The following is a 19,151-nucleotide window of genomic DNA, read 5'->3' on the forward strand; positions in this document are numbered from 1 at the left end:
AATCCCCACAGTTCATTTTCTGTCTGAAATATCAAAAACCTAGATTGGGGGTAGTTATATGACACGTGTGGTTCATTCGGGTCTATATAATTATAACTCTCAGCTTCAAGCTAGATTTAGGGTCACCACCTTAAGTGCGCTTCCATCATTGTGTTGTTGAGGTTATTTTCTGTTTTCCTTTCTTCCTATGATACTCTCGTGGACTCAGTTTTAATTCTTTCAGAACATATATTTTAAGGATACACATTTTTTTAAAGAAGCCAAGATTATAAAAAATTATTATAGAACCACAGAATAAACTGGTTTGAAACCAGAAAAATACAAAAAAGAACAGCTATAGGTACATAGACACATAGGACAATTAATAATTTGGAAAAAAAAGACTTACTTTCTTCCATTCTGCTAATTTTCTCCAAATTTCCTTTAAATGCACTTTAAGCGAGATTTTTTTAAAAAGTTTACCCCAAAAGAGAAAAAAGGAAGAAAAAAGAAAAAAAAGAAAAAACCTACCCTCGTTTCTTTTCTTCTTCCTTCTCTTTTTTCTTTCTTTCTTTCTTTTTTCTTTCTTTATTTTTTTACAAAAAAAAAGAATGATAAGTAGCAAGTTTTTTCTTTTTTCTTTTTTTTTTCTGAACGACACGGGAGTTTTTAATGCATTCTGTAAAAGTTCATTTGACAGTCTCTCTCTCTCTCTCTTTTTTTAATTCACAGTCCATTATTTTTTTCCTGTCTTCTCTTAGCAAACTTGTAACATCCTTTTACATCCTTTCTTAGCAGAAGGAAATTTAAGAAACAACCAGAACCCAAACGTCATTTGCTTTCCTTTCACTCTCTTTCATCTCCCTTCTCAGTTATTTTTATTTTTTTTCTCTCTCCAATATTTTATTGAATGGACATATAAGGCCAGTTAAAACTGCTGCCAGACAGTAACATATCCCTGATTAGGGTTTCTATGGGGGTTTTACCTACCAAACGGACGAAAAACAATTGCTCTATGACAGAAGAGGAGACAGTGCGAAGGGAGGGGAGACGTAGTAATAGCTTCCCGAATCGTGTTGGCTGGTTGGGATACTGGCTCCTAACATACTCTTCCAAAGCACACTGTGACTTCTCCTGTAAACTTTCAACATGGGCTACATCAGAGAGACCACAGGCATCTAGAAGAAAGTGTATTAAAAAAAAAGAAAGAAAAGAAAAAAGAAAACAATCATCAGATTATTTTTTTTAATTTGATTTTTTTTATTGCTAGAATTAAGTGTAATCGTGCACCATCACCTTGCCCGCGGGAATTTAGGTAGGTTTTGACCAAAAGGGACAGTGTTTGTGTTTGCATTTCTCTCTTCTCCTTTAGGATTGAGCACAGCTCCAAGATTGGAGGTTTCTAAGTGCACTTTGGACCTCGGGGGTTGGCAACGTGGTGCTGTCCAGGCATAATTTGGTATATCCGTATTTTTAGGGGGAAAGGCTGGCGGGAGGAGGGAAGGCTTGAGTGGAAAGGGGGATAGGAAGCCACTCTAACACTCCCACTTGGAAATTAAGTGCGCAGAGCCTGCCCATGTGCTGAGAAGGAATACTAACAACAGTGGCAGAAATAATAATAATAATAATAATAATGATAAAACTGGCCCAGCCAAAGATAATGGCGCCCTGGCTCCAGCAACAGATTCTCCCCCAAAGAAGACAACGGGTTTTTCTTCAGTCTTTGAAACTGATTTAAGTGGCCCTTTAAAACTGATCTTGTCAGTTTAGCCTATTCAGAGGCAGCCATGCAAACTGTGATCTCTCTGTTCATTTGAGCTGTTTCTTTTCCCCCCTCTTTTCTTTTCTCTTTCTTTCTTCCCCCCCCCCTTCACTCCCCCCTCTTTTTTTTTTTTTCCCTCTTCTTCTTTTTAAACCTAAAGGCCCTTACAAGAAGAAAACTCCCTGATAGGTTTGATAGGGTCTGGACATTTTTTTTTTTCCTGATACGCTAAAATACAATAAGTTCCCTTTAAATCAGAGACGTCTGTGCTGAAAGAGCACAGGTTGTGACCTGACCTCCCTGTGGCTTTCCTAGGCACAGGGCTAACACATGCATATTCTCCGAGTCATTAGAATCCAGATCCCCCCCTTTTAAAAGAGGCAGCAGCAAACGCTATATGCATCTATGTGGGTCTGCTTTACATCAGTGGCTCTTATTGGGGTGCTGCAGCAGCTGCATGCATAACCCTACAGAGGTATATGCATGTATATACGTGTGTGTATATGTATATATATATATATACATATATATATACGTTTTGCATGTGGCTATCGCCTCCGAAGCAGAGAGCAAGAAACATTTATCTAGTTGGGAGGCAATTTGCACGCCAGGCCTCACATTTTGAAAAATAGCAATAAATTAAGCGGTTACGACAGGATCGGAGGATTGTTTTCTCAGAAGGCTCCAAAAAAGAGGGGAGAAAAAAAAAGAAAAAAAAAAAAAAGACGTGATTTTTTTTTTGGGGGGGGGGGGGGGCGAGGCTTGTGCCAGGCTCCTCCATATCCCCCTAAGTGGGGGAGGATTCGGGCCAGGGGCTGGGGATGAATGTGTGTGGGGCGATCCTAGCTGAGCACTTGAGCAAGGGAGAGGAAAACACGTCCTGGAAAAAGGGCGGAAAATGGAATGAGCACCCCACGGTCCCGCTCGGCTCCCAGTGCCCCCTCCAGCAAGATGCGCCCTCCTAATTGATCACCTTAGGGCTGAAGCACAAGTAATTTTGGGAAGGGGGGGGGTGGGGGAAGAAGTTTTTTATGTGTAGAGCAATAATATATAAAAGGAAGTTTAGGTCACGACCCAGAACCTGGACAAAGTCCAGAAAATGACTTCGTTCCCCAGACCCCCTTTAACGCAACAAGGAGTGGATTGTGAGCCCTTCTTTTCCCACATAAACTACATTTTTTTCCTGTTTCCTGATATCAGACTTTAAAAAACTCCGATGAGTAATTATTTTACAGGTCCTGCTTCCATTCATATGTTTATCGCGTGGCCACTTTCCCAAGCTTTCAAATGGGCTACAGAATAAATATATATGTATTTAAAGTTAATCTCCAAACTTGCAGGGCTCCAGCACAGTGTGTTGCCGATGCAACCTTAAAGTTCGCAATCAGAGATAACGCACTGCACAAATTAGCAAGCAAGGTTTCTTTTTTTTTCTTTTCTTTTTTTTTTTCCAAGGGAAAAAAATATTTAGCCTCCAGAGTTAATATCAGGTTTATTACTCACTCAGGTTAAACCCTAGTGCAAGCTAATTAGATTTCACAACGCGCTCAATTATTGCTTTATAACTCATGCACTATTTCAAGGCAGCAAAAGTTGACACATAAACCACCCCCCCCTCCTTCCCTTCCCCTTGGATTCTCTAGGAATCACCTCGAGCTCTTTCCCTGGGCACGGGGTCGTGGCAGCCGCAGCCCCCTCGCCCCTCTCTACTCGCCCTCTCTGCTCCGCACCCGCTGCTTGCCCCGGGCTTGGCCAGTTGCTGCTGGGTGCAAAATGGAAACTTTCCCCCCTGAGGGCCGGGGACACGGAGCTGCTCGCTGCCACGTCCTGTTTGAATCAGAGGCAGCTCTTTGGGGAAGTTGATTTATTTTATTTTACGAGATGGCAGGGAGCGTATTTTAAACGCAGCTCTGCACGTTTAACTCTTTTCAAAATATATATTTTTTAATCCTGCATTTTTATATATATATATCCCTTCCTGTCTGCCCATTTAAAAAAATCTGATTTTTAATTTTATTTTTCTTTTCTAAAGTGTTTTTGCTGCCAGGACGCCCAGCATTCACCCCCGGCGCCCCGACTGCGCTGCTGCTCGGACGGGTGTCATTAGAGGCCTCGAGCTGCGGTGCTTCAATAAAATCCTGCTCCTCGGGGCGGGGAAGGAGGAGGAGGAGGATGATGGAGCGAGGCGCGGGCTGGCCTGGAGCCCCGGCTGCCCTCGCCGGGATGCGCGGCCAGGGCCCTGCGGGGAGGCTGCACAGGGGACCAGGGACGGGGGGTGGGGGTGCTTATTTTGGGGTGGGAAAGGGGGGGCATAAGAGCAAAGAAAGGCTGCCTACCTGAGGTGAAGAGGACTATGGCCTTTAAACAACTATACTCTGCGGAGTCGACGTGCAAGGCTTTCAGTTTTTCGACCTGCTCTTGGAAGATTCGTATGTGGTCCATAAAGGCGACCACTCGGTCGGCGGACATGGGCGACGCGTGAAGACCGGCGGCCGCCAGGAGCGGGGCGACGTGGAGGGGCATGGAGCACTGGGCAGCGTTGAGCACAAACAACTCGCTCCAGGTCAGCCTGAGCAGGGCCACCTGGTCTGTGATCTGCAGGTCTGGGAAGAAGGGGATATTCCTGGCCCACTCCACGGCGCTGAAGAGCATCCGAGCCGCCAGTTCGCAAATGTTCTCGATGCCCATGATGTTGTTGGGTTGCATGCACTGGCTGCCAAAGCGGGAGGTGGGGTAGGGCTCTGCTCTCAGAAGAAGGGAGATATATCCGGATAGGTAGGAATGGCAGTTGAGAGGGTCCCCGTTTGTCAAGGCGAACTGCCCGTGAGTTGGCTGTGTGGGTGGCATTCTGCCCCTCTGGACCGCTGCAGTGAATAAAGAAGAAACTACAGCTATTAATATCTGAATTACTACGGGGCTCCTGGGCCGCGGCGGCTCCGTGCGGCTCCGCCGGGCCAGCCCGGGGCCGCAGCGGGGCCCGGAGCCGCCGCCGCGCTCGGTGCCGCCGCATCCGCCTTCCCGGCCGCTGCCTCCTCCGCCGGCCTCGGCTTTGTGCGCCCGGCTGGGTTCGTTTTTGGTTTTGTTTTACTCCCTCCATTACAGCTAAAATAATAATAATAATAATAGTAATAATAAAATGCCCACAGCGACAGCACGGCGTGCTGTGTTGAGGCCGGAGCAGCGCGATGGGCAGGAGGAAACAGTTCGGTTCCCAGCCCCGTCCCGCTCGCCTCGCTGCTAGCGCGCACGGGGGGGGGGGTTCTCCCCCTTTTTTGGAAATAAAAACAAATAACAGAGAGGCGAGGCGGCCCCAGCCGTGATACTCTCCCCCTCCTCGCCGAGTCGGCCCCGCAGGCAGCTCCAGGCCAGGCCTGGCCTCGGGGCCGCCGCTGACAGCGGCGCTGGCGCCGCTCCGGCCGCACAAAGAGGAGCCGGGCCCGGCCCGGCCCGGCCCGGCCCTGCTCCCGCCTCCGGTCCCTGCCGCGGCCTCGCTCCGCTCTGCCCCGCGGCTCCAGGCAGGGAGGCGGAAGGGCCGCGGGCGCGCTGCGATTTATATGCACGCACATACACATGCACCCATATATATATATACACATACGCCTATGCATGCATACATATATATAAATACCTATAAAATATACATTATTATTTTTTTAAGGAGTACACTCCGGCTGGGAAGCAGAGCTGTGGAGCCTCGTCAGGCTGAGCCCCATTGTAAGAGTAATTTGAACCGCCTGTGTAAAATAGCAGTCTGAGGCTTGGTGGAAATCTATCTATCTATATCTCTCGCTATATCTATATGTGCGTGTCTGTCTGTGCGTACAGGCACAGAGCTGCTGCAGGCGCGGGGGTCAGGCTGCACATGCAGGGAGAAGGAGGAGGGAGAGTATTAAAAATAATAATAGTGATAATAATAATAGTAATAATAACAGAAGTCAGCGCGCGTCAGAACCGTCATGTCCCTACAAAGCGGCATGAAACTAAAAATCCACTTCCAGCTCCACCAGCGGAATCAAAACAAACACGAGTCAATTAGAAGAGCGGGGGGAGCGGAGCATGCGGGAGCCCCTGCCCTGCTGCCCTCCCCAGCCACCCTCCGCAGCGCTCCCCGCAGCCGCGGAAACTTTCTCGGTTTATTCGGGGAGGGGGCGAAAGGGAGAGGAGGGAGGGGGGAAGCTGGGTTCGGGGAAGGGGGGTTCGAAATCACAACAGTCACAATAATTAAAAAAAAAAAAGTGAATGAGAATTGGAAAACAAATGAAATCCCAATACCTTCCCGTCTCATGCCAACTTTGAGGCATTTTTTGAGGCGGCAGTACTGACACTGATTGCGGTGGTGCTGGTCAATGGGACAGTTCCTGTTGGCACGACAAGTGTAGCTGAGATTCCTCCTGACGCTGCGCTTGAAGAAACTCTTGCACCCCTCGCAGGTAAACTGGCCGTAGTGCTTGCCGCTCGACTTGTCGCCGCACACCACGCACTCGATGTGCTGCTGCTGCTGCTGCTGCTGCTGCTTGTCGCCCTGGCCCGGCTGCCCGGGGGCTGCGGGTTGCGCGGCCGCGCTCGCGGCGCCGCCGGGGCCCGGCGGCTGCGGCGTGTGCGGCGCCCCGGCCGGTGGCCCCTGGCCCGGCGGCGCCGCCCCGGCCGCGCCGGGCCCGGCGGGGGTTCCGGCCACCTCGTCCTGGGGGTCTCGCCACGCGCCGACTACCATTGCCATATCTAGGGGACCGCGTCGCGCAAACTTCCTGCTCCCCCTCGGATGCGCCAAGTTTGCCGGGCTCGGCGGTGCGGAGCAGCTTTGCCGTTAGTTATTGTGTTTGCTTTTGTTTTGTTTGTTTTAATATATATATTTCCCGCCGTGTGATTTGTTTTTTTTTTTTTTTTTTTTTGCAGTTTTGCCTCGTCGTCTCGGAGAGGAAGGAGGAAAGAGGAGGAGGAGGAGGGAGGGGGGGGTCGCGGCGGCCGGGTCTCCGCGGGCGCGGAGTTGCAGGGGGAGGGGGCGCGGGGGCGGGCAGGGGGGAAGAAAAAGGGGGGAAAAAAAAAAAAAAAAAAAAAAAGCGCGGAGCGGCGCTGCGGCCGGGGCTGCCCCTCAGCGCCGGGCGGCGGGCGCGGAGTCGCGGCGGGCGAGGCGGGCGTCGGGGGGCCAGCTCCAGGGCAGCTCGCCGTCAGCCATTCAGGAAAGCCATGCGGGGGAGGACGCCGAGGCGCTCAGGGCCGCCGGGCGCCGCGCCGCTCGCGCCGCACTTCGGGGAAGTCCAGCTCGCGGCGGCCACATCAACCGCGGTCGCTTTGTTTTTGGTGCGCTTCTCCCTTGGCTTTTTTTTTTCTTCTTGTTGTTGTTGTTGCCGGGTTTTTTTTTTTCCTCCTCCTCCTCTCTCCTTCTTTTTTTTTTTTTCTCCTCCTCCGCTCTCTCTGTCTCTCCTCCCTCCTTCTCTCGCTTCAATTCTTCCTTTCCGCCGCCGGTAGTAGCAGGAGCACTATTATTATTAATAATATTATTAATAATAATAATTCTTTTTTTTTCCTTTTCTGCCCTAAAAGCGCGCTGGCGGAGGGGGCCGAGCGCCGCGCGTGGCCCCGCTCCTCTGGCTCCTCCGCAGCCTTCCGGGGGTCGCCGCTCGCTGCCGGGCTGCGCTGCTCCCGCCGCCGCCGCCGCCGCTGCCGCCGCTCGGGTGCCGCCGCCGCCGCTGCCGCCGCCGCCGCCGCGCGCTGCCTTATGCTGCTTGTGCCGCCTCGCAAGTGGGCTCGCGCCTCCGCGCCGCCGGTGCTCACGGCGCGCGGGGCGGGCGGGGGGGAGGGGGCCGCGGGGGGAGGGAGGGAGGGAAGGAGGGAGGGAGGGAAGGAGGGAGGGAAGGAGTCAACTCGCCAGCGCAGCGCCCAGCCGGCCGGGATGATAAAAGAAGGGGGAGCGGGAGGAGGGATGAGGAGGAGGAGGCAGCGGGCAGGATCAGAGCGCAGCGCGCGGGGAGGGGGGGGGGAATCACCACAGTGAGAGCGCCCCCCCCCCCCCCCCCCCCACGCCGCCAGCGTCCCCCGGAACGCGCGGGGCAGCGGCGCGCGCGGCCGTGGAGGAGGAGGAGGAGGAGGGAGGAAGGGGGCGGGGGGGCGGCGCGCGCGCGCCCCGCCGGCAGCCGCTCGCCCCGCGCGCTCGGCGGAGTGAACTTTGACACGAACTGCTGCAACTTGGCGCACGTCGCCATGGCGACCGCTCGCCTTATAAGGGGGCTGAGCGGCGGCGCCTGAGTGGCCCGGGCGCGCGCGCGCCGCCCCTCGGCGCTCATTGGGCCGCGCACGCCCGGGCGCGCGGCCTGCTCAATGGCCGCCGCCGCCGCCCGCGCGGTCCTGGAGGCCGCGCCGCCCCGCGCGCTGAGGCGGCGGGGGGGGCGCCACCCCCGTCCCTCTGCCCCGCCGCCGCCTCCGCGCCGCTCCCTGCCGCTTCCCCTCGTTATTTCCTCTCCTTTTTTAAAAAAATTTTTTGGCCCTTCCCGCCCCGAACTCGGCGTTGGGGGGGGGGGCGCCTCACCTGGGCGACCGTTGGGGGCGACCGTTGCGGGCGGCCGCGGCCTGGCCGCGCCTCAGCGCCCCGCGCCTCAGGCGAGCCCCGGGGCCGCCCGGCACCTCCCGCCGCCGCCCTCCGCCCCCCGCGCGCCGCGCAGCGCTTCGCCCTTCAACTTTATTCCCCCGCTGCCCCGAGCTGCTGCTCGCGGCCCCGCTCGCGGCCACCTCGGCCGCGGACAGGTGAAGAGGGCAGCGCGCAGCCCCGCGCCGCTCCGCCGGCCACCGCGGCCCCCCGCGCCCAGAGCGCCGCCGTGACCCCGGGCAGGTGCGCGGAGACGGGGAAAGTCGCAGCGGCAAAATAGGCGCCCGCGCTTGACACGGGGCTGCTCACGAGCGAGGGGACGAGCGGCGGCTGCGCCTTCCACCTCCCCGAAAGGGCAGAAAATAACCTTTTCCTCCCCTTTTCAACCAGGACCAGGAGGGACGGGGGCACAGGGTTCCCTCTCTGTCTTAGGCTTTGCAATTTCTTTTTTCAAAAAAAAAAAAAAAAGACCCCCAAAAAAAAGAACAGGTCACGCGAGGGGGATGAAAGCGCAGCCGAGCCTCGGGTCGCTGCTGATGTTGAGTTTCCTGGGGGTTGACCAAAAAAAAAAAGGCTTTCTTGCCTCAAATCTGACAACGTAAACAGCACCCGTCCGCCGTATGGAAAGCACGAGCACCTTGGCCACAAACGCCGAAAGCAGAGGAGAAAGCGCTTTGAACAGTGCCTACGATATTAATAGTTTGAACCTTGTGCTGGTAAAAATTGAAAGCCACTGGTACACGCTTAAAAGCCACCGTATGCGCTGGTTGCTCGAGCATTAATGAAGAGTGCCCCAGATTAACTATTTGCTCCGCGAGGGACGCAGCGAGACAACTACCCATTAGCACCATTAGCTTGGCTATTTATTTCAAAACACGAGTGGGTCGAGGCAGAGCAGGTGAAGGTAAAGATAATAATAATAATAACAAAGGAGCTGGAGCTAAATTTCGCTTCACAGTATCTGAACTCGCCACGAAGGGGGAGACGCTCCCGTGTCCTTGCCCGAGCCCAGCCACCGTGGCACCGCTCTGCTTCCAAAGTCAGGCTGCCCGGAGAGAAACGCATCCCTCCTGCCATTTTACTGCAGATGGAAATTTATTTTAATGAGAGGGAGTGGAAGGATTTATTTTGCTAAAATAGAGTTTGGGGTAGAGCCGGTGTAAATCTTTAGGATTAAAAAAATCGGAGGAAGGAAAGGGAAGCTGCTTTCCTGGCAGAAAGCTGCCTAACAGCCCCCTAATTCTTCCTAGATTAAATCGCAATATGAATACAGCATCGAACAAATACCGAGTTTCGCTCTGAACTCAGTGGAAAGCAGTTACGTCTAACAGAATTCAATGAATTCCTCTTCTCCCTCAATGTAGTATGTGTGTGTTTTTCTCTTCCACCACACTGAAGTTCCATGAATAGGGAAAGTGGCTCCTATTGTGTGCCTCTGAACTTCCAAGTCAATGCAATTTTTAACCACTGGCTTGTGGTACTTTGAAAATCACCAGGGGCTGTCAGAGTTGGGTCCTCTGAAAAATTTACAGTGCTAAATCAGAGCATATGCTGGGAGAGAGGGAAGAAAAAAATTGCTTAAGATTGGAGCAAGTACAGTATCTGTCTGCCCCCTAGTGTAAGTCTCTTATCTGCCTAAAATTCAACTTTAAAAGAAAAGGATCTCTTAAAGGGAAACGACTTTTGGCTCACGTATGCATTCGAGAATGAAACTTCTGTACATTTTAATCTGATTAATTCCTAAGGATTTAAAATTAATTGGCGCGGGCACTCCTAGACCGGACTGCAAGGTTTCTGCACCAGGCTTTCCGCGAGCCCTGTGCCGAATAGGTATTTTTAAAGAATAGCAGTAAAGAGAGAGGGGGGGATCCTTTTCTGTGATTTTTTTACATAAAATGAGGACCTGCGCCTCGCATGCTGCTGCCAGAGCAAAACACTTTTTTTTTTTTTTTTTAATTTCTTGCCGCTGAAACTCCGAACGACGCCTCTCGCAATAACAATATTAATCCCGCTAATGGCAATGATAATAATAAAAGGATAAGCAATTGCCTCGGAGCCGGAGTGCCAACCCCACCTCCGCAGGGTGAGTATATTCCAGCTTCTCTCCATTGTACTCGCTTAGCCGCGGAAGGGAGCGCAGGGAAGAAGGGACGAGCTGGGGGGACAGACACACACGAGAGGGGGTCTCCGCGCGATCCCTTCCCCAACGACCCCCCCCCCCCTTTTTTTTTTTTCCTTTTTTTTTTTTTCCTCCTTCCCCGGCAGCCAACGCCGCCCGCGGCAGCTCCTCGGAGCGGGGCCGGGGCTGCTCTGCCCCGCAGCCCGCTCCGTCCCCTCGCTTCTTTCTTTGCCCCTTTGCTTTATTTCACCGAAAGGACTTCGCGGGCTGGCGGTGCCGCAGTCACAGACACCCGGGGCTCCCCGTGCCCCCCCCGTTCCCCCCTCCCCGCTTCCCCTCTTCCCCTCCTTAGAGCAACCCACGTAACCTTAGAAACGATCGCTTAAGACGCGCCACGGCGAACGTTCGCTTTTTTTTTTTTTGGTGGATTTTTTGGTTTTCCTTAAAAAGAGAAACACGAGAATCACAACACATTGCCCGGAAAAAAATAATAAAAGTGTCAAAGAAGAAGGAAAAAAAACTTAAGAGTAAACATACCAAAACCATATTTGCCTTGTTCAAGGTCCCAAATCGCTTGCATCTTCCTTTTTCTACCTCTCCTTTAGTTTGGCAGGTGAAACAAACAAACAACAAAAAATATATATATATAATCAAACCGCTGTTTTGCCCCCCAGAAAGATGTGCGTTGGGTAATTAAAGAGAAGTCTCCTTCTTGGTGTTTATCTAAGCGATTGTGCAAACTGATAAAAAAAAAAAAAAAAAAAAAAGTAAAGTTACAGCCTTCGGGATGGGGGGGTGGAGGGGGGGAGAAAAGGAGGCAAGGTGAAGGGAATAGATTTCCCACAAGCTAAAGGGAAGTGCTTTCGATGTGTTATTAGCGATCAGCCCTGGGAGAGAGGGAGGAAAAAAAAAAAAAAAAAAAACCACCCTCACTCAACACACTCTAACTTTACACGGGCAGGATTTCGGGGGGGCTGCACAGAGCTGGTGAGGAATGTGCGCCTCGCCTTTAAGAAAAAATCCCCCAGCCCAAGGTAGGAGATGGCTCTTTGAGTGATCCTTGTCTCTCATTTCATTCCTTAGAAGGAAGAGCGTCTCGCTACACCTTGTTTGGAGCTGGGAAGGGGAGACTTGGGGGGGAAAAAAAACACCACAACCCACCCTTCCAATTGGGGAGAGGAAAAAATAATAATAAGGCAATAAGGGAGGAAAAAGCTAATTTAATGATTGTGGGGGTAGGATGGATGTGAACCCCCCTCCCTCTTGCTTCCCCCCTTTTCCCAGCAGGGAGGAAAAGAAAAAAAAAAAGAAAGAAAGAAAAACCAACCGCGAACAACTACAGGCTGAATATCAACACATGCACCGAAGGGGAAAAAATATATAGTGTCCTGTGTAGGGTCGGCGGGGAACGCAGGCACCCGCTGCAGCGGGTGGGGAAGGGATCCGAGCTAATGAGCGATCTCTTCCCTCTCCTTCTCTCCCTCTCTCTCCCCCTCTCTCTCGCTCTGCCCCCGAGATCCCGGCTAGGAAGAGGAACTCCACATTTTTCCATTACCAAAAATCCGTTGCAATAATCATTTGTTGCTAATTACAACCCTTGGAGACATTTTTTTTTCCCCCACCCTCCCCCTTTCACCAACATGGCAACTTTTAGGCATGGCAAGCACGTTTATTTGTGGTTTATTAAAAAGAAAACACGGCGATGAGGAGGCTCGATGCTTTGCTCACGGGATACACCAGCTCTTCGGCCCCTTCCCTCGGTGATGGGGGGCAAGGGGACCACAGTGAGGGCTTGGGGAAAACTGGGATACGTTATCCCGCCTTTGGCAGGAGGATAGACCCCACCTAATGGATTCCTGCTGCTTTTTGTGGTGCGTGTGGCAGTGCGGGGGTCTCGGGGTGGTGCTGGGGAGCCCTGTCTCTTACGGCGAGCAACGTGTCACCCTTGACAAATGGCACCAACCGGCCGCTCCATCCCTCGCTCGCCCTTGCCTTGCCGCAGGAATTAAGTTAAACCGCAGCGCTGCATGTTAATTGCGTGTTTACTGGGCTAATGAAAACTGCGATGGGGGCTTCGCCGCCCCGAGCCGGGCGGGCGGCGAGGGCGGCCCGGCCTGCGGGGAGGGCGGCCCGGCCGGGCCCCCCCGCCGCTATTGATCGGCCACGGGGATAAATCTTTTAACTGCTCGTTAATACCATCAATGCGGGCTCTGCAAGTTCGCACTCCTGTGAAGCCTCCTCGGTACGCGGAGACGGAGGCAGAGCCCGGCTGAAGGGATTTTATTATTTTTTATGGTCGCCGGAGGGAGGGTTGCAGCCTCCCTCAGTGTCCCCCCCACACCCCAGCCCCGCTCCAAAACAGCCTGTAAACGAGGAAGGCGTCGGGAAGGTTCGTGAGACAAATGGGAGATTTTGTCCTCTTTCCCAAATGCTTCTTTTATTTTATTTTTTTTTCTGGAAAGCTGGATGGTTCCTGGTGGTGGTGGGCAAAACCTAAAGCCAGGGGGAGATGAGCCCCTATCCTGTTTATTCTTGAGATCGATGGGTGACAGGGTGCCCTAGCAATTCACTTCCACCATAACCAGTTTCCTGCGTGGAAACAAACTGCCACATTGCACGGAAATGTGAAGAGCAAAGGGAAAGGTAGAGGGAACGGGGCATTTCCAGACCTCCACAGCCTTCCGAAGGGTATTAGCTGGAAAGAGGAGCAGCGAAATGCGAGTTAAACATAATTCCAAGCCAAACCAAAAACAACTCCGGGCAGAAGTGCCCGTGTCCCCCTCCTCCCGGGCTTGCACAGCCCCAGGTTGGGAAACTTTGGCCCAACTTGCCGCGATAGCTACAACTTCGCTCCGCAGGGGTCAGAGGTGAGGGCTATTTTAACCCTAAAAGCCTACGAGTGACCAGGGCTGCGCGGGGCTCGCCGCACTAATAGCCGTAATTACCCCCTCCCTCCCGGGGACATTCCTCGCTGCACAAATGTTAGGCGCCGAATTGAAGAAAATCCTGGACTTGGATCACTTGATCCTATCCCTTTTTTTTTTTTTTTTTTTTTTTTTGGCGGGGGGGAGTGGATAACAGCAATATGAAGGAATTTCAGAACTCTTTCCCTTTTGCTTAGGAGGATTGAAGCTTTTTTTTTTTTTCCCTCCCTTTTTTTTCCCCCCTTGCCAGCATTCCCAAGGCGCTGGGTCTTTGTCTTAGAAGGAATGGAGTGTCTGAATGGTGTGAAAGGGACAGAGAGGGTCGCTTCAAATCGATTTTACTTGTCCTCTCTGTCTTTTCGGATCAACGCCCTTCAATGGACACATAGGTGCTCTTTCAACCAAAAACTTGTGCAACATTTTCTGCCTGTATTGGTGCTAAATACAATAAATGCTGGGCAGATTTTTTCCCCTTTCTTTCCAAAGCAGAAAGCACCCTAATTAAATTGTTTTATATGGACAGTCAAGACAGACCAATTAAGTATGCATTAGTATAAAGATATATTCTAGAGATAAGCGCTCTATAGGAGCCCGGTCGAGGCAAGGTGTGTAAAGTGTCCTCCGGAAGAGAGGTTGAAGCAGGTTTTCGTATGGATTTTTCCTCTCCATTGCCTCCTGTACTCGAGTAACGGGCGGAATAAGTTAGCGAAAAGCCATTAGGGAAAGTGGTTTCTAAACAAAGTTAACAGGTGGACGTAGCTGCCTATAGGTTTGAATAACGGCCGCGCATCTATAGCGCAGAGCCCCGCGCTCGCTGAGCGCGCAGCGCGCATCTCGAGGGGCAAACGCAGCAGCCCGTGGGCGAAAACGCACCCGGGCGATGCAGAGAAGAGCCGGGCGCATCCGCAGGCTGCGCAGAGCCGCTGCGCACCCGCGCAGCCCCCGTGCAGCCCGGCACCGCGCTCCGCAGCCGCGCAGCTCCGCGGGACGGAGCCGCCGCTGGCTCCGGGGGCTGCCCCCACGGGGAAAATCCTTGTTGGAAGCAGGAGCTTTGCCGGGAGGGAGCCGAGGGCTCGGGGAGAGCATCGCCCGCGCACGCCCCGCACCTCCCGCGCGCCGGGACGCGCTCGTGGGCGCAACCGCGGCGCCCGGTTCCGCTCTTCTCCCGCTCCGTTTCTTTCTCCTGCGGAATTTCCACGTCGTTAAAAATAAAAGAACACCAGGAACAATCACACAAACAAGCAAACAGGAAAAAAAAAGTTTTTAAAAAAGGAAAAAACCTTCAGTCCTGGCTCAGTCTGAGGCTGTTTCAGGCAGAGCTCAGGGTGCTCCGAGGGCAAGCAGCAGAAGTTGGAGGTAGCCCCAAGGTCCTGGGCACTTTCGTTCAGCCCCATGGCCGCTGCCCAGGGATGCTGCGAAGGGAGCCGCGCGGAAATCGCCCCTTTTAACGTGATTTTGCATCGTAGAGACAGGACGAGGCTTAACTCGAGGGGCCGGGGAATAGGGGACCGAGAGGCGCAGGGAAGCAGAGCAACCGCCTTGCTGGATATTCATTTTTCTAGCTGTATTTTAGATCATCAGGGCGAGATGGGAGAGAGAGGAGAACAAACCTTTCCTCACATGGGTGGGTTAATGTCAAAGTAAACAGGTTAGAAACGGGCGTTTTAAAAGGCTCTATTTCTCTCTTTACGGGTTACCTTCGAGGATAAATCCTAGCACACTGTATGGGGGGCAAAGCTTCCATCTAAAGGAGATCTCAGCAAGTCACTCCCGGACAATAGTCCACCTCCTGTTGGGTTGCGTATTGATCAGGAGAGGAGCTGAAGATGTCGCCACACTAAATATTTACTGATCACACACAAATAGCCGGGACTTGAACGATTTTCTCCTGCGAGGAGAGCAGAGAGAGAAGGGTAAATCATTTTATTAGTGTGTATAAAGCAAAGAGCACACTCTGGCTTGGAGTGTTTTAAGATGTGTCTTGAGCTGGATGAAAAGAGTTAGGGAAATCGATATGGAGTGATTAGACGAGCCAGTCGTGTCAAAGAGAGAGGCTGTGAATTTCATGGATTTGGTTATACCGGGAGGGGGAAAATCTACCGAAAGATTAAAGGGTGGAACCCATTGTAGCAGAGCCAATGAAAAAATAATATCTAATCAGAGCCGGCAAAGGTAGGGACGGGATCAGACCCACATTTCTAAAGAATCACATCAGCTAGAGGGGAATCAGGAGGACACATGAAAGAGGCAGGCGCGGGGGGAGAGCAGGGGGGTAGAAATGCTACGCAGGAGATACAGGAGAGGCAGGGGAAAATCTACCCTCCCTTGTAGAGCAATGCCCGAGACACTACGAAAAAATGGGGACAAAAGACATGGGGGTGAGGGGAAGGAACGGCCGGAGGCAGCGGCCGCCCGGCTTTGACACCAAGTTGAGGGGACTCCAGTTTCCAGCAGGCAGGGAGGGCTCCAGCGTCAGCAGCGAGGGCAGATGCTCCTCTGATGCGAGGCTTTCAAATCCTCCTCGTCCAAAGTTGTTCTCCCCTCTCTTCCCCCCTACCGCCCCAACTCCCTCCCCAAGCAAATGTGGTGAGTAAAATGGATTTTAGCATTTAACCGCCTCATTTTATCCATGTAATGACAAGCCTCGTAGTATGTAATCTACAGATTACTGCCGTCCGGGGGAGACCACAAGTGGCACCAAAAAGCGGCGTTTCTGAAAATGACAAAATGGCCAAGTTCAGCCTGGGCTTAAAAATTTTGGGGCTGAGTGGTTGCTGCTGGGGGGGACTCAGGTGCAAGAGGCTCCACGGAGGGCGCTGGGCAGAGGAAATAAAACTTCTCCCGAGACACGCAAATGTGCTAAAGCCAAAAGGCACAAGAAGCAGGGCTAAAACAGTCTCCTTAAGGAAACTGGGGATTTTATTTATTTATTTATCTATTTATGTCCCGAATCCCTGATTTTTGGGCCGTGTCCAAACGCTACCTTCTCTGCGGGTGTTTTTCTTCAACACAAATGGGATGTGAGCGCAGAGAGCTGAGTCGCAGGAAAAGTTTGAGCCGCCGTTTAAATGATGCTGCTCGCTGGGAGGGAGGGAAACTTGCTAAAACTGGGGACCGGCGAGGAAAACTGATGTGAAAAGAGCTTTTCACTTCTCCTCCAAGTGCTAATTTTGCTACTGTAAACAAACAGTGAAGTTAGAAACAGCTGCAAATAGCCTGCTGGTCACTCAGGACGAGGGGATGGATGGGGGAAAAAAAACTCCAAGACTTTTGTTCATTTTGGGGTGCGTTTCGTGCAAACTCCTCTTTCTGCCGGAGTCGGGGGCTGCTGCTGTTGGGAGCTGTGCAGAGGGAAAATCCAGGCACATTAACTGCATTTCATGTCAGCCCGCAGAGTTCAGGCAGCTCTGCTGGATCACTAATGCAACAGGAAACCTCGGGATAGACACAGCCTAATTAACAGTTTTCCATAGCTGAAGCGATTTTTAAGAATCCCAGTGGATTAGACCAATATGTTCAGGTGTGAGGCTACGAGGGCCTATAACTCCTTTCACTATAATCTTATAACCTCCTTACCTAATTCCTTAGATTGCAGATAGGAAGAGTCTGACCCTGGAGGTCGTAAAGAGCTCGGTTTCATTAACCCTTCCCTCTCCAGCGCAGAGCCAGGGTTAACTGCGCTAATCTAAAGTGTGTGTGTGCTCGGGGGATGGAGAAAAGGAGCTGCAATAGTGGGAGCTGCAACGGGGGTGCCAGGTTGGGAATGATTTCTGCTCCCTCCTATTGCCTTCCCCTCCCCTGGTGCAAAGGAAAAGGGAAATGAAAGGGAACTTTTCTTCCCCATACACTGAGAGGTGCCTAAATATACGGAATCCTGTGGGACAATTAATTCCCTTCACATTTCCTTTATTTTTTTTTCCCTTCAATGTGGGGGAAATGAAACATTCTAGAAACGTCAGGTATTATGGAAAAAAAAAGAAAGAAAGAAAGCAATCTCCATCTTTAGGACCGTCAGAAATCTCTTTAGCTTCTCATCCACAGTAGAGCTATAATCCAAAAAAAAAAAAAAATCTAGAAGAAGCTTCTCAGCCTGCATTTGTCTGCTAACACACCTGGTTTATATTTTAATAGGTAGTTACATTGTATTGATTCAGGATACATCACTGATGTTGAAAGTTAATAACTCTCAAATTATATCTATCTGCCTACGTACATAATTGCATACACAGTATAATACTGTAAAAATTTGCATTTTGCTGCACATTCTTTGTTCTTAAATCTTTTAACACGTCGAATTGCTCCTTTGAAGAAAATGCCATTGAACCGCATGTTTAAGGAAAAGATGCTTCTAAACTATATGTTTAAGCAATGAAATTGTTGAGTGAAATACAGGTTTCTTTGTAATTCCCACAAACGTTGCCATGCGCCAGCCTTAACCTGTGCATCTGAACTGCTTTTTTTTGTCCCAGTCAGAAGGCAGAAATACAGGAGCTGCTGAGAGAGGTGGGTACTTTTGGGTAAGTTTGTTTAGCTATGATCTTCAGATTTATTTATTCTGCTTTCAGATTCTTTGGATACTAATTGAGCTAGGAAACAATATCCCAGTTGAATGTCTCAACTCCTTCCCTATTTAACAAGCTCTGAATATAGAATTAAATTGTAGCCATCATTCTATGAAATAATATGACTTAGAAGTCAGTGAAAATAAATAAAAAATTAAACCCGAGTAATACTTGATGTGTTATATCCGATTCCTTTTCCATTCAACAGCCCTAACAATGAACTCTTTAAAGCTTTTATTTTTGACTCCTGAGTCACATTATCAAAAATAATTAGCAGAATCAGAAGTAATTAGAAAGTTTGAAATTATGTGTCTAAATATCTCAGATTCCTACTTCTGATGCTAAGCCACCAGTTGTAAAAAGGCACCATTATTTATTTATTCCAAGGTAATTTAAAAATACAGAAAGATGGATTATTTATGCTAGCAGTTCCTGCTTTCCAGGGCCTATTTGTGACACGACATAAACAGAGATCGAACTATTGTGAAAAAAAAAATTAAAAAAGCCCCCAAACCCTGCAGAGGGATGCACACAGACAGAGAGATGTATAACTGCATCTGAACATTATTACATATTACATTGGGGGATTGTTAAAAATTGCATATTTATAACCTTATAATTAAAATACATTCTTATCTCTCTCCTCTGAAAGGTTGCAGCTTTCTTGGAAATATTTCGAGTGCATATTTTAAACTCCATGTCTTGAATTAAATTAAGATGAGCTGCTTTACTCATACTTGTCTGCTTTCAGGGTTTAAGTTTCCACTGCCTGCCTATCAATCTCCATATCATTTTCTTTACATTTCCCCTCCTTATGCTTACAGACTGTAGTTAAAATGATATAATATTAGTTTATATCAAATTATAATTTCTCTCTGTAAGAAATTAATCAATCTTATGCAAAATAATCCAGTGCTTTTGACTGAGGAAAATATGTGTGAATAATTTTCACATTAAAGAGTTAAAGCTCAACTAAAAACTTAAAAGCAAATGGATAACAACAAACAGTAGAAAATGATATGTCTACTCTCCCTTGACAAGCTTGCATTATATCACATGTTAGAAAGCAAAAAATTTTGAATCTAAGGCTGGTTTTAGTTTTTAATAGGAAATAATTACATAGAATTTTATTTCCAGAGAGAACATTCCTTCCAGCTACAGTGTTTAGCTTTGATCTAAGTATTAACCAGTAATAAAATAACCATATTTTGGATCCTAAGCATGT

General features: G+C 50.3%; 1 protein-coding gene across 3 annotated transcripts; it reads right to left on the reverse strand.

Moving 5' to 3' along the window:
• Positions 1–860: 860 nt before the first annotated feature.
• NR2F2 (nuclear receptor subfamily 2 group F member 2) lies at positions 861–11,217 on the reverse strand. 3 transcript variants are annotated; one of them, XM_088539638.1, is made up of 3 exons: positions 10,978–11,217; positions 4,078–4,605; positions 861–1,157 (listed from the first exon to the last, which is right to left on the reverse strand). In XM_088539638.1, exons 1-3 carry the CDS (start codon positions 11,018–11,020, stop codon positions 883–885), a joined length of 846 nt encoding a protein of 281 aa, XP_088395764.1. In that variant the 5' UTR covers positions 11,021–11,217; the 3' UTR covers positions 861–882. The 3 variants fall into 3 exon arrangements, with proteins under 3 accessions (XP_088395764.1, XP_010217658.2, XP_010217657.2); XM_010219356.2 differs by lacking the exon at positions 10,978–11,217 and adding an exon at positions 6,014–6,651 and having other exon boundaries at positions 4,078–4,626; XM_010219355.2 differs by lacking the exon at positions 10,978–11,217 and adding an exon at positions 6,014–6,650.
• Between the last annotated feature and the right edge of the window lie 7,934 nt (positions 11,218–19,151).

Source organism: Tinamus guttatus, unplaced genomic scaffold (assembly GCF_059628265.1).
Source record: "Tinamus guttatus ecotype Peru unplaced genomic scaffold, ASM5962826v1 Tinamus_guttatus_pri_ptg000004l, whole genome shotgun sequence".
Taxonomy (NCBI): Eukaryota; Metazoa; Chordata; class Aves; order Tinamiformes; family Tinamidae; genus Tinamus; species Tinamus guttatus.

Bases quoted from the DNA above. Each gene is read 5' to 3' on its own strand.
- NR2F2 (XM_010219356.2), bottom strand. From the start codon at position 6,458: ATGGCAATGGTAGTCGGCGCGTGGCGAGACCCCCAGGACGAGGTGGCC. The intron at 4,627-6,013 runs GTATTGGGATTT...TAATAGCTGTAG, and splicing joins AGTTGGCATGAGACGGGAAG to TTTCTTCTTTATTCACTGCA. The intron at 1,158-4,077 runs GTAGGCAGCCTT...ACTTTCTTCTAG, and splicing joins CATAGTCCTCTTCACCTCAG to ATGCCTGTGGTCTCTCTGAT.